The sequence below is a fragment of the Athene noctua genome, chromosome 4 (assembly GCF_965140245.1).
Source record: "Athene noctua chromosome 4, bAthNoc1.hap1.1, whole genome shotgun sequence".
NCBI lineage: Eukaryota > Metazoa > Chordata > Aves > Strigiformes > Strigidae > Athene > Athene noctua.
The window spans coordinates 27,151,344-27,166,075 of NC_134040.1; the positions used below are offsets into that span (position 1 = coordinate 27,151,344).

Here is a 14,732-nt window from a genome sequence, read left to right on the forward strand (position 1 = left end):
ATGTACAATTTTCTTTTGTCCAGTAAAACTCAGTAGAAGCACTGTAAATGCTACCCTCTAGTCCTTGTATGTCAATGATTTTGTCAAATTGGATGCTTTTTTCCAAAGATAAAAGAAGATAAACCAGTAGAAACAGACCAGTGTTAGATTAACAACATGAACACTGTCCTGTGATACATGCAATAGTTTTGTGATACCATGCCTAATGCACATGCTTTCCTTTTTACATGGGTTTGGGCAAACTTTAGCATGCAATTAGCTACGTGGGATTCTGCAAATATGAGAGTGCCGATCCTTTTGCTTGAAGTCACTTTAAATCCTCGCTCCTCCCGCTGTCGATGTGCTGAGCAAAGGTTATTGTCTCAGCAATGTTCACAAGGCTGGCTTGTGGGCCTGCTGTAGTTGTTGTTGAGGGTATGGCCCAAAGTGGCCTCAGCAGAGGGAGGTGTATTTGTGTGTGCATGCACATGTGTATGTGTGCGTATGCCAAAAAACTGAGCTCTGATTTCCTCTGGAAAAGGTGGACCTGGCTTCTTGCTCCTCTCAGTTCCCTTTTGGGTTTACCTTTGTCATTTATAGTGTCATCTTCATGCTTATTTTTAGTTTCTAGCCCTTCTCTGTTGAACTGTTCTTGCATTTTAATTGGGTAAATCAGGAGACTTGTAGCTGATTAATGTTTCCCCTCTGTGGCTGGATCATCTAGAATAGGCATAAACCTTTCCATGCCTCATTTACTTCCAGTTCCTTTTCAAACAGAGATGCCCTGTTCCTGGACCTTCCTGTCTTTCCTCACCTCCTGTCAGTTTCTGTTGTACCTCTCGCTGCTGGATGAATTGTTGTTCCAGCTGTGCAGTTGCATTTCATGTTTTTATTTGTGCAGCCAGAAATTATGTATGAAACCTTCCTACATCAGCAGTAATGACAGCGATACTCAGATGACAGCTTTTGGCAGGTAGATTTTTACCTGAATTGTGTTAACAGTTGCAGTACTGCTCTCTGGTGAATGGTAGTGCTTAATGAACACATAAAAAGACTGTCTTCTATAGCTGGAACATTTGGTGTCGAGGAGTGAAATAAGATTACTGTTGTTTTGTGTTTTTTTTTTTTTTCTGCATAGATGAAAAAAACTGAGTCAGGCCGTTATGAAATAGCTCTTCCTACTCCTTTCTGTACTGTACTTCATTCTGTGGATGAAATAAAAGTCAGTTTTGACACGCTCCATCTATCATTTATCCCAAATGCTAGTGGTTTTTATTGTCATGATTTCCCTTTGTCCCCACAGATCAAGATTAGAGATTATTTACTTTGATTAGAGATAGTTTAAATTACTAGAGGTCACTTACTACTGGCAAATAAAATCTGGTTTCTTCTGAGGTTTAAGGGCAACACAGTGCCTTGTTCTGTTTTATGCATTTGCATAAAATATGATTGTCAACTGATGTATTTATGATACACATTTTCAGAGTATGGGGGGGTTAAAGTTTGCATGCTGTCATACCACTTTGCTGGGAGAGGTTCTTCACATTGAAAAAAACAAATATGTTTACAATTAAGTGGGGGATTATGTTTTAGGCTCTGCATTTGCACTTCAATTCTAAAAAAGTGTTCTTCTCTATGACAGTGCATAGCTATAACCAGCATTTGTGAAGCTGGTGCATTCGCTAATCCCGTGGGAAAGTGCCAAACTTGTCAGTTTTTATAAATTGCTGTCTTTATGACAGGAAACTGGGAGGGGAAGAGTCTTGTATCTGAATGGAACAGCAAGGAGAAAATGGGGACATAAGGACAGATGTGTCCCCAAGTCACTATTCTCTGTGGTTGAAGCAACGCCCAGAGCAAGGGTCTTACTGAAAGATTGGATGCAAGCCATGAGAACTCTATAAGCGTCCAGTAAATGTTTTGGCTGGGTAGAGAGAAGACCTCCTGGAGGACAATTAAAAACTAGGCAGGCTCTTTTTTGCTTTGTTTTGTTTCTGTTCAGTGCTCTCTAAACATAGCAACTATTTTTACATATTTGTTGGTAGTAATAAAAAGTATTCTTTACTTTTAACTGAACACGTCATCTGTTGAGAATGATTTGAGGGTGAATGGCAAGCCATTGTCAACATGGTAGTGAGTCATAAACAGGGGTTCAGTCATGCTTGTAGCATCCGGCACCCTCAGGCGAGATTGGGATTCCTAGACGGTTCCTAGATGGTCCAGCTCTAAGCAGCACAGACTGGTTTAAGAGCTCATAGTGTAGAATGTACCTCCTGGTCCAAGCACCCCTGGCAGGACTGTGAGTAGATACCTGAACCTTAGCTTCCACTGAGTTTGTATTCATGCTCACAGTTGACTTCATGATGTGAAATATCATTTAATGTGACCAGGAGTATTGTGGGGTGTGTCTGAAGGGCTGTAACTCCTGCAAGCACTTCCAGTTGCCTTTGCTTATTCTATAAACCTGATAGGTTAAAGGCAAAAAATTCAAGCCTGGTACAAGATTTTTCAACATGGTGCAAAATCCACTGATCTGAATCACCTCTTCTTTCCCTGGGTGTGCAGGTTTTTCACTGAAGCTGGTAAAAGCTGTCTTTGCACACCAGAAGGATGTAGTAGTGCAGTAAAAATACGTAGTTTGTCTGAATGTAATAGTTTTAAAATTCAAAACACTATAAAATAAAATTTTTAAAATATTCTGGAGATTTCATTGTAGTTCTTGGTTTGTTGTTTTTGTTTTTCACTTCTAGAAAACAACTCTGTTACAATCTGCAATTGCACTGGCCAGAGCAAATACTTTGTTCTGTGTGTTAAATAGCTCAGTGAAACAGGAAGGAGGAAACTGGTTGATGGACACAACTTGGTCCTTTGGCAAGGCGGGTAGAGCTCAGATGTTTCCTATGCAGCAGATGCTTTAACTGAATGTTATGAACTGCTCTTGTAAAGCACACTTTCTAATAGATGTCACTCTTGTTTCCCCCTACTCTTTTGCAGCAAGTGACAGGCAGAAGTTTTGGTGAGAAAGATTTTCGTTCTGGATTAGAAAATGGCATTCTTCTGTGTGAGTAAGTAACCCTTATAGTTTTGAGCTTTGAATACAATATTGTCTAAAGCTGAAATTAACTTTATCTAATATGTCCAATTGTTGGTTTCCTTTTGTGGGTTTTGACATTGTGTACACTGGTATTTCACTGCAGCATCATTGCAGTGCCAAAGGTATTGTTATGGTGAGGACTGAAATGTGGCTTAAAGAAAACAGGTTTTGCAAAGTGCTTCATTTACTCCACCCTAGCTCCTTAGTTGAGTTATGTAAAGTAAAAATGATGTTTGCTTTTTGGTTTCCTTTTATTTAAAGATGTTAACCACAGATTGGCAAATGGTGTTCCACACCTGCCTGCAGACATCTCTGCTACAGTGAGGTGTTTTGGACCAACTCCAGGTCTGAACACTGTCAGGAGTTAGCCATCTGAATACCATCAATACTCAGCTGCTTTTATAGTTCCTGGAAAGCTTAGGCATCCTCTAAATTTTGCCTAAAGGTGTATTTGAATGATGTGTTTTGTAATTTTTGGACAAGAGATGCAAGTTAGCTTTTGCACGTTTCTCTCTGTGGTTTTAATAGCTAGCTTTTAGGCAGAGTGTTCTGAAAGCATGTTGTGGGCTTAGATGCCAAAGCTGGTGACTTTTAAGAGCAATTTGGAAGTGTGCCCTAATGCCTATAGTTCTTTGAAAATCCCGTGCAGGTTGTCAGGAGTTTCAGAGAATCCACTGATCTGAATCACCTCTATGGACTGATTTCTTTCCCTGGGTGTGTAGGGCTGTCACTGAAGTTGGTAAAAGCTGTCTTTGCACACCAGAAGGACGAAGCTCGTGCAGAACTGAATGCATATTGAAACTTATAAATGAGATCTCCTGAGATGTGTAGCTGGACCATTGCAGCGGTTGGTTAAGTTTTATACTATGAAAGGTACTGGAACTTGGAAACTGTTTCACCAGTAGAGTTGAGCTAATATCCTGTAACTCAACTCTAGGTAGCTTACAATAGCTTTGAAACCTACTTGTGTAAATACTGTTGTATATCTCACTGGTGTCATTAATCAGACAGCTTGAACTTTAGCTGTTAAAGGGGGAAAAAATGTAAAGGAAATGATATGATCTAGTTTGATTGTAGTTGCATGTCTTTGCTGAGGAGTGGCTTTGGGAGGAGGGAAGTAGTTGTTATTGTTGATCAAAAGTTGTGTAACTCGGAAGGATCATGTAGTTTACCTCTTTGTATTTAAGGGTTGCCTTTTGCACAACATCTCTCCTCTGTGTGTTCAAGGGAAGTACTGTGTGCTCAATCACTTCACAGTGCTCTTTAAATGTTAAGGTTGAATTGTGTTGCATGAAAAGTAAGGGATGTGTATTTCAAGATTAGATTGTAATCTTATCTGCAAGTAAGCAGAAGTAGTCTGATTTAAATGCTGTAAAACTTTAAGATTGAAAGCTTAACTAACATTTTGCTAATGAAATGAATAAATACGTATTTCTCAGGAGGCTGTGAGCTACCGTAATAAGCAAGTCAAGGGACAACACTGAGTTATACTACTAAATTGTTCTGTGATATTGGGCAGATTGCTTGTCCTCGTTTACCACTTGTCACGGTGCAAATCAGTCTGAAAGTATCTCTCTCAACCTCAAATCTGAGAGGCCACGATGTTTGTATTGCATCCTGCTCCTGGCAGCTCTGGTTAGTGGATAAAACTCCATTAGGCTACAGAGCATTAACCAGAGAGATACCAATTCAGCCTTCAAGTTTGGCTTTCTGATGATGAACAAATTATGAGACCAACAGTAAAAGGGTGCCCTTCACTTGTTCCAAGTCCACTGTAAAACAAAGAACTCAGAAATTTGGGGTGTAGCACTGAGAACTCTTAATGTATCTGCAAAAAGTACAGGCTTTGGCAAGTGAAGCACTGATAGGTAATTTTTTATCAGTTGCTCAGTGAAGAAGTGCTACAGTGAAGAAGTGCTAGTAAAGCTGCTACAGGCAATAGTCTTTCTAGACAGGAGTTTTCTGGTTTATCAGAGACCTACCTGGGTAACTCATGAACAAAATCTAGTGGTATTCAAGCTTTCTCTTAACCTTGTCTCAATCTGCTGTGCTTTCATTTGCAGCTGACCTCAACAGTTGATGAAAACCTGATCTCAAAGTGTCTGATAAGCTTCAGAGGACACGAAAGAAATTATAGCTGTCTTAGGTTTCTGAAGATGGAAGAATTCACTGCCTTTGGTCTGGTTTATCTGATTTGTTGAAATTTTAGGGAGAAGCTAAACTTGCCTCAGCTTATCTCCACAGGCTAGTACTCACTGCTAGTGTCATTAACTGGCAACTTGTAGATGGACAGTTGTGTGGGTGATATCCATGCAAGTGTGGAGTGGTGCTTTCTTCTGTGTTGCTACTTCAGTGTTTTCTTTGCACATTGTATTTTGTGATGAGGGCTGAAAGCAAGCTCAGGTTCTGAGGGATCCCAGTACCTGGATGGAAACTGATGTCAGGAGTGGGAACACAGCCTGTATGCCTTGTATGTCACAAACATGTCTCAAACTACCTTCTGAATTCGCAGGTGTTTTGCAGAAGGGAAGGGCGGTAACCACCATGCCAGGTTCCATTCCCCAAACAGCAGACTAGCTGTGTGCAAAATGACACAGGGGGAATCTTTGTCTATGTCTAGAGCAGGATTGTTGGAGTTCACAGTAATGACAGGCCTCCCTCCATTTGATCCTGATGTCTATGGCATATAGAGCCTGCAAACTCAGGCAGATGTCACCATACTGGTTATAAACGATGAACTCATGTCTAGCAACTATGAACATATTTTAATAAATGAAAACTAATACAACTGTGTGATGCCAAAAGGTTGGACTCTTGGGATGGACATGTTATGGAACACCAGCCTGACACGTGTGCTAGCCACAGGCACCCACAAGCCTTGTACCTGCCTCTCTAGTAGTGTTCATGCTGCAGCTGGCATCTCGGTCTGGCCTCATTACGACACTTTTACAGCTTGATGCACGCAACTTGGGAGCTGAGGAGCATATTTAAACAATGCAGGCAACCATAAAGCAGCAAGCTGACAGATGAGAGTAACACAAGCCCTTCCTTCTTTCTGGATGTTTGAAAGCCCACTTGTGCAGTTGCCCTGGCAGTTCTGTCTCTAATTGTTCACCCAGCTGTGCTGAGAAGCCAGTGACTGTGACTTCTGTTTGTCTGAGATGAGTTCATGGCTTTTTAGCATAGCTGTCTGACATCATTGCAGATGGTGATTTCAGCAAGGGACATCATAGCTAGGTGGAGGCAATTCTTGCTGTATTCTTGCTTTGTGTATTAAATTCTCGCATGCAAAGACTGAGGAGTTTCCTGGCTACACTTCTGCATGGGTGTGCAAATGTGTCCTTCTAGGGCATGATGGAAACCTACATGAGGCAGGAATACACCACCAGTAGCAGGAAATATCACCAGAAATCCCCAATTTCCGCTCCAGCATATATTCATGGGGTTTTGGGGGGTGGTGGTGTGTGGTTTGGTTTGTATTTTTGTTGTTGGTTTGTTGGTTTTTTTTCTGTTATATTGCTTTAACATTTAGATTTGACCCAAATATCATAAGAACCTAGAAGATTAATCAGAAATAGATTAGATCTGGTTGTTGCAATGCCTAGGTGTTCCCATTCTACGGATTCAGGCATAAGAATGAAAGTTGATTGCAAAAGAAAAAGTATATGCTGTCTCCATCCGCCTGCCCCATTGATTGAAGACAAAAATGCATATGTCGTCCTGCAACCTTGCCCAGTTGTTACTGCTCTAAAGTTCTTGCAAGTTTGTTTTTAAGGTGAGCAGTTCCTTTCCATTCTCCTTGTCACCTACTTCCCCTTGCCCAACTCTGCTACTGCAGGATTCCTTCTTTCACACTGGGCATCCAACATTTAGAGAGGTCTCTGTGGGGATGTGAGACTTGGGAAATCCAAGTTATTTACTTGCTTTGATGTGACTATTCAAGGATAATATATATCCAATATATCTGTGAGCATTTCTGATGTACAATTGGGATCATATTTTCTTTCAAGCTTTCTCTGGAATCAAGCAGTATTTGCTAGGAGTCCAGCCATCCTGAAAGTGGTGGTAATGAGACTCTAATGTCAGGAGTAGGACCAAACCGTAAGAGTTACAACAGTTGGGGCATGGATCCTGGCTAAAGGACCTTAAACAACAAACTCAAACTGAATCCAGATTTAGATATCAGCAGAAATGATTTGGCTTTGCAGTGGAGTCCAGCAGGGTCATGATTGTGTGTAATACCTTGGGTTCTGTATGTAGAACAGTTTGGCTGTGTGTCTGCTTTATGTATGTAAATCAATGTACAGCAGTAAATGCAAGGATAATAAATCTTTGATTTTTCTCAAGCATGAAAATTCTAATGAATATTTAACTGCATACCTTGAGAAATCATGGCAATAAACATGTGAAAGAGGAATAACCATATGTGGTTAAAGGTGGATGCCACTTGCATCCCACAGTTCTGGGTACAAACTTCAGAGCATTTTTACAAACTTTTATTTGTTTCTTAGAGGCACTTATTTTGTAAATTGGCACATGGTGTTATGTAGCTTAGTAAGATGTGCAGAAACTAGGCTTATTGTTTGAAACCAGGATTCTCTGACTCTGTAACTTTTTCATTTTTTTTGAAAGAGCAGATATGAATGTATTTTATTGCTTTTAAGTATTCTTGGTAAAATTGGATACGTACTGCGAATTAAGGAAAATTTTTACACTTTTTCTCTTGTAGGACAGTATCTAGGAAAGGCAGTTCCCTTCAGCTGTGCATGTTAGGAATATATGCTCTTAAAAAGTACAAGAAAGTTTTTAGATTTTACTTTTAAATAAAAAAGTAAGAAGTTACTCGTGCACAGATTATTTCAGTAGTGTTTAAAGGAAAAGTAAAGTGTGGCTATAGGTCTGAGTGAGCTGAAAGTGATTGTGGTCAAGAATTACTTAATGGAAATTATCGTTTACTCTGTCATGAGACTAATTTTCTTCTATAAATAAAAAAATCTCTTTTGCGGTGTTCTTCATGTCACTGGTTATGAATGAGCTGCTTTTTCTCAGAGAGCGAAGTTTCTTTGGGCTTGCATCATGGTTCTAGTGCATCTGACGAAGATTTGGGCTGACATGAATGCTGTTTTCTGCAAGGCCTGGGTATGTGCCAAATCAGTGCAAGTGCAATACTATGGAATAGTAAAACTTTGTCTTCTGAGTCAGTGGCACTGTTAGATATGGAGAACAGCCTTCACTGTATATATGATGTTTCAGTTGTTTGGCTGTTTAAAAATCAAGTTCTTCTTGCAAGTTAATGTCACTTACGTAAAATTGTCGTGCCACTTATGGAGACCTGGTAGGGAAAAACAAATACTCAGCCGTCTTTGTAGATTTTGCAGATATGTTATTCTAATTGTCTATCAGTGGTATAGGCCTGGCATCAGTTCAGCACTTGGCTGTGTAGTATATAGTGCAGAGACTCTTGTCTTGCCAGATACCTCACTGGAGAAGTTAGTGGATGCCCAGCCACTAAGCTTATTAAGATTTTGCTTGCATTTCCTGTTCCTGGAAACTAAGACGGTATTTGAGTTTCATAGGAATACTTGAAGTTTTGAATGTGATCTGTGCCTTGAGGTGAGAAGTGATTGGTGTTCTTCTGCAGTTTTCAGGCTCTGCGTTGCAAAGCCAAAATGTTATCAGTCATGGATTTGGCCTGTCTCCAGTTTAGAGAGATGGGCCGCAAGGCTCATTAAGCATTAAGATTTAGGTTCATGTGAGGACATTTGAAACAGTTTTATATGAATCCAGAGTTTTTTTAATCTTTTCAGTTTTATTGCCATGTAATAATGAAGAACTATTTATTAGTACGGTTTAGGTAAGGGGTCAAAGGTAACGTAAACCATGATGCTAAACTATGTTCATGAGGAGAGTAGCTGTTGAGGGGCATGGTTGAGTACAGCCAGAATGGCCTGTCTTTGTATTTATGTTTAAGAAAATATGCATCTCAGCAGAGTAAATAGTAGAGTTTTTTCAGTGGAGCTTAGTAATTGACAGGGCAAGAGACTGTGGAACACTGACCCATTCAAATGGAGTGTTGCTCAAGTGCAAAGTAAGGTAATCCTGCAAGAGCTTTCCAAGAGTGTATGTTTAAGAAATTATATTGGATACGTACTTTGGGCAATTATCTGTGGCCATTGCTACTCGGTATAAAACTGTGTGAACCGTAAATCTATAGGTGCATGGGACACTCTTCATGTCAGTCATGGTGGTAGGTTCTGTATAAATAGCTTGTGAATCTATTTATACACAATCTTCCCTGTCGCCTTTCTTGAGCTGTTATGCAAGGACTCTATCTTGTTCATATTTTTAGCCTTTGGCAGAGCAAAGACCCATGCGATCCTGTGTTTGGCATACTTGTTTTCTCAGTGCTACGTATTTGCATAGTTCTTTATTCACCTTCTACTTATCAGACTGGACTGTGAGCCCTTTATAGGACAAAGTCAGTTCTGTCCTTCTTGTTATAAAAGCACCTTGTTCATCTGATCCTAAATAAATAATGTTGTGGCCATCATTAGCAATCACTCAAGAATGTTTTCCCAAAAATATTTTTGTGACCTCAAGAACATCTCTATATTTTGAAACTTCTTTACCACTTCCTTTGCAACAAAATATTTTGACTTTTCATTGTCTGCTGTTTTGATGTGATTTGTTAATCTTTAAGACTAACAGTGGATCTTTCTCTTCTTTTCAACTATTTCGGGGCATTCTGGAGCTGCCACTAGAGCATGAGTTTAAAATATGTGGGTATTGAAACTGTCTGGGCTAGTAATTATCAAGTGCTGAAAGTGTTTGTTAGAATGTAAATCTGTAAAACTTAATTTAAAAAGAGAAATGTCTCAGTGAAAGTTTACGTGGATAGAATTTCCTGAACTCTCAAATATGAAATCTTAACTTTAAGATCAGGTCATTAGTCAGCTTTTCTTTTTAGGAATATGATCTGTTATTTGAGCAAAGCACTGTTGGATACCTGTCCCTCCAACCTGGACTGATCTGTGAACACACATCACTTCAACCTTTCTTTTTTTCTGTTTCTGAAGCTTATTCTCTGAAAGTGCTTTACTTCCATTTCCTCTTAGAAATGAGGTCTTTTTGGAGGCTGGGTTTTGGCAGCCATCCTTTGAATATTTTCTTAACTGACGCTTTCTTGCAAGAATTTCATGGGCAGTTGTCTTGATGCTTTTCATTAGATCTTTTATCAGCTGTTGCCTGAAACGCCTTCTCTTCCTGGCAGAAGTTTTTCAAATTCTTAACTGGTGATAAATAACCCTAGGAAGGTCTAATAGGTTAGTCACACAGTGGCTAGTACTGATTTCAGCTTGTCTGTCGTGCTGTGGAGATACCTTATCTCCTGGAATGCCAAGCCTTGGGGACAGCAGCAAATAGAGCAATTGATTCTTCCCGTACCTATCAGAGATGTTTTTTATCGGGGCTGGGGGGGGAGCAGAAAATGACCTAGCTTCTCCCTATAAGAGTAGGGCTGGAGCAGCTTTCCACTTCCATCATGCCCTGTCATTTCCATAAGGTAAGGCAGCTCTAAGGTTTTATCTTCTATGCGGTGTCTTACTGTGCTTCATTTAACAGCTAACTACTGAAGAATCCATGCCAGTATCTGGTGCAGGGGAGAGGGAGGATGGGTGTGTGGATGTTGGACTGAAAGTGGCAGGAGCACTTTGAGAAGTGAAGAACAGAGGATTGTCCTGACTTAGACAAGATTTAATTTAATGTCCTAGAACAATCCATTCAGCAGGATTTCTGATGCTTATTTAAGTTATCAAATTTGTGATTCCAGAAGAATGTGAAGTTGTTTTGTCTTTGGAGGGAGAGTAATGTTATTCCATACGAAATTTTGAGAGATAACTGTGAGGTTGGACAGCAGATGCTGGAATTGTTCCCCTGTCCATAGTGCAGGTACTTAGACTTGCTGTGCAGCTATGTGCAGAAAAAGAGCTACTTCTGGTTATGGTCATGCTGATGACTGCCTGCTGCCTGACTTTTCTGCTGTCTGCAGTGCAGTAGGCAGGACAGTACTCTGCCATGTGCTGGTTGCTAGTGTTTCTGAATGGTAACTCGTGGGGGGTTTTTACAAAATCTTAGGGGTTTTTGAGTGGCACAGAAAAGTAATAACAAATGTTTATTAACAGGTCAACACACGCTATTATGGTCAGGTTCAGGGCTGGGAAGAGTGACAAAGCCCAGAGCTACAGCTGTAGTGGGGCTGGAAATGGGTCCAGAGGCAGGTTTAGGCTGCAGATGTTTTCTTTGTGAACTTGGTCACTGGGGTCATGTCTGAGTGTCTTCGGACACTCTTCGGACTGTTCTTCGGAATAAGCATAGGGTTAGGATTAGGATTGGTGGAGGAACAAAGGCTAGAGCTGCAGATACAGTGGGGCTGCTGGAGGAAGGTGTGAGCTGCAAGTTTTCTCTCCTGCAAGCTCTTTAACCTGAGACATGGCTGGGAATAGGAGGCCCAGGGCAGCCAAGTCCTTTGAATAGGGTTGGTGGGGCAAGAAAGCTTGGAACTGCACTTGTAGGGGGCTGCCAGGAGAAGGTGTGAGTTAGTGTCATTTCCTCTGCAGACTCTTTCACCTGGGCTGTGGCCAAAGGCCTTGTGCCAGGTCGCCAGTGCAAAATGGTTAGGGGTTTTGTTTGCCCTGTATTTCAACAGAAACACACCAGGCTGATAAAACTTTATGTATCAAGACAGATGCTCCATTTGAGCCTAAATTGGCACAGAAAATTTAGTTTGTGTATATTGACCTATGTAGGAAGAGGTGTATTCAGTGGCTTTTTTGAGAAGCAGGGTCAGATAGTAACTGTGTAGTGAAGGCGACCATTGAAACATTCTGCATAAACAGTATGGCTTGTCAGCCAGGTTGGTGGCAGAGCAAGCTTAAACCACTCAATATTTTGGCAACTTGACTGTTGCTCTAGATGAGGCAATAATTCAGAAGCAGCCAGTCTGCTCTGGGAAAAATGACAAGGTGACCTGACTATTGGACAAGGGAAAAGCTGTGGATATTGTCTACCTGGATTTTCAGAAAGCATTTGACACAGTTCCCCATAGGATTCTCATAGAAAAACTGGCTGCCCATGGCCTGGATGAGCAAACGGTCTGCTGAGTCAAGCACTGGCTGGATGGACGGTCCCAGAGAGTGGTGGTCAATGGAGCTGAATCCAGCTGGTGGCCGGTCACAAGTGGTGTTCCTCAGGGCTCGGTGTTGGGACCATTTCTGTTCAACATCTTTATTGATGATCTTGATAAGGACATAGAGTGCATTATCAGTAAATTTGCAGATGACACCAAGTTAAGCGGGAGTGTCGATCTGCCTGAGGACAGGGAGGCTCTGCAGAGAGACTTGGATAGATTGGATCGGTGGGCCAGCCTTAACGGGATGAACTTCAACACGGCCAAGTGCCAGGTCCTGCCCTGGGGCCACAACAGCCCCCTGCATGGCTACAGGCTTGGGGAGAGGTGGCTGGAGCTGTCTGGAAGAGAAGGATCTGGGGGTTCTAATTGACAAGCAGCTGAACATGAGCCAGCAGTGTGCCCAGGTGCCAAGAAAGCCAACAGCATCCTGGCTTGTATTAGAAATGGTGTGACCAGCAGAAGTAGGGAGGTGATAGTGCCCCTGTACTCTGCACTGGTGAGGCCACACCTGGAGTATTGTGTCCAGTTTTGGGTACCTCAATATGGGAGAGATATCGAGGTGCTGGAGCGAGTGCAGAGGAGGGCAACGAAGCCGGTGAAGGGCCTGGAGAATAAATCCTATGAGGAGCGATTGAAGGAGCTGGGGACGGTTTAGTTTGGGGAAGAGAAGGCTGAGGGGAGACCTCATCACTCTCTACAGCTACCTGAAAGGACATTGTAGAGAGGTTGGTGCTGGTCTCTTCTCACAGGTGATTAGTGACAGAACAAGGGGGAACGGCTTTAAACTGCAACAGGGGAGGTTCAGACTCGACATTAGGAAAAAAAATTTTCACAGATAGAGTGGTCAGACAGTGGAATAGGCTGCCCAGGGAGGTGGTGGAGTCACCATTCCTGGGTGTGTTTAAGGGTTGTTTAGATGAGATGTTGGGGGATATGGTGTAGGAGAGAACTTTGCAGAGTAGGGCTGATGGTTGGACTTGGTGATCCCAAGGGTCTTTTCCAACCTGAATGATTCTATGATTCTATGAAATCTCCCTTTGGCACGTTCTGCAGTGAACAAGTGCTGGGGTTTTTTGTGCCAGCCTGTTTAGTGATGTTTCCCACAGGAGGTAATCATTTTAATAATAGAGACCTTTCTTCCTCAGACTTTTCCATCTTGCCCCATCCCATTTCCTCCCACTTTAGACTCCAAATGGTGATCTAAAATGTTTATTCCCTGCTCCTTTCCTTCCTCTCATTTTATCCTTCTCCTATATTTCACAGGGAGGCTTCAATAAGCCATACTGAAGATTTATTTAGAATGGACTTTGGCATTTGAGGTTTCCACTAAGACCTCTTTATTTTACTTTCTATTATTGTCTGTAGCTTTTGATCTACACCTGCAGTATTGGTTATGGTGCCTGATGTATTCACATTTGAGTAATAAAGAAAATGGGATACTTTAGCTAATATATCCTTTTTATCCTGAGACAGAATAGGCAGATTGACCATTGAAATCACAGCAGAGCTACAGTATTTGGAAAGAAGTGCTCTGACAAAAAAAAAAAAAAAAATCTCAAATTGTCTGTTGCAGCAGCCGAGTGGAAAATAATAGTTTTATTAAGGTTGCTGCTGTGCAAGACTGAAAGATAGGTTAGTCCTTTGGGGAAAAAGAAGTAATGTTCAATCTGTGAAATAAAATTATGGTTGTAGGAAGGGAGATGTGTGGTCCTTTTCTTGCCATTCTGTGCATCCAGGGGGAACAAGTTGTTTGTATATAAAAGTATATTATTTTATCATTTATTTTTAGGACATAATAATGTTAGAGTCTACCTTAAACAGAAGGCAGGAATAGTACAGCAATCTATATGAGCTTGGGTTACAGAGATTTTAACTGCAAGAAGATCAAGAAAATACCCCCAACTCCAAAAACTGTCATTCACATTGGGTTTGTTGCTACTCCCGATTATGGTGGTGTTGGAGATGTAGGAACTCCAAGTGTGTAATAACACAAGTACAATTTGGGACAGGTTGAACAGAAGCTTTATTAACTGTGATCACAAAGAACGTTTAGAATAGTGTATCCCACTCTGCTCCCCTGTTCTCTCAAGTGATTGCAGAGACCCAACCTATGTGCTTTTCAGGGAGAAAAAGGAGGAGGTGAGGAAAACCAATCATTTCAACGTTAATAAAGCCAGGTATCCACCCCCGGGAGGGATGGACTCCTTAATGAGCTTGCTAACTGTCACAGTCCTAAGAATGAATCCAGCAGTAAATAACATGACACTATAGAGATGGCTCTTGGTGGAGCCTATAGGAGTGGCACACCTCATGTTATCTTAGCTCAGAAGCAGGGAGTTGGAAACAACCACAGACTGTTAACTTTTAGTTGAAAGGAATGTGCTTTTAGTTAGGATAAACTTCTTAGCCAGACCTCTCAAATATTAAATATAATGTTACCATCACAGTAGGCTGCCAGAAGAGTCAGTTCTT

The 14,732-nt window shown here is 41.2% G+C and overlaps 1 protein-coding gene across 2 annotated transcripts in view; it reads left to right on the forward strand.

Moving 5' to 3' along the window:
- The window catches only part of LIMCH1 (LIM and calponin homology domains 1), a 185,639-nt gene that overhangs the window by 64,886 nt on the left and 106,021 nt on the right, over positions 1-14,732 (forward strand). For both annotated transcript variants that reach the window (XM_074904714.1, XM_074904716.1), the window contains exon 2: positions 2,974-3,044. In XM_074904714.1, coding sequence (XP_074760815.1) covers positions 2,974-3,044 — 71 coding nt within the window. The remainder of the gene's footprint in view (positions 1-2,973; positions 3,045-14,732) is intronic.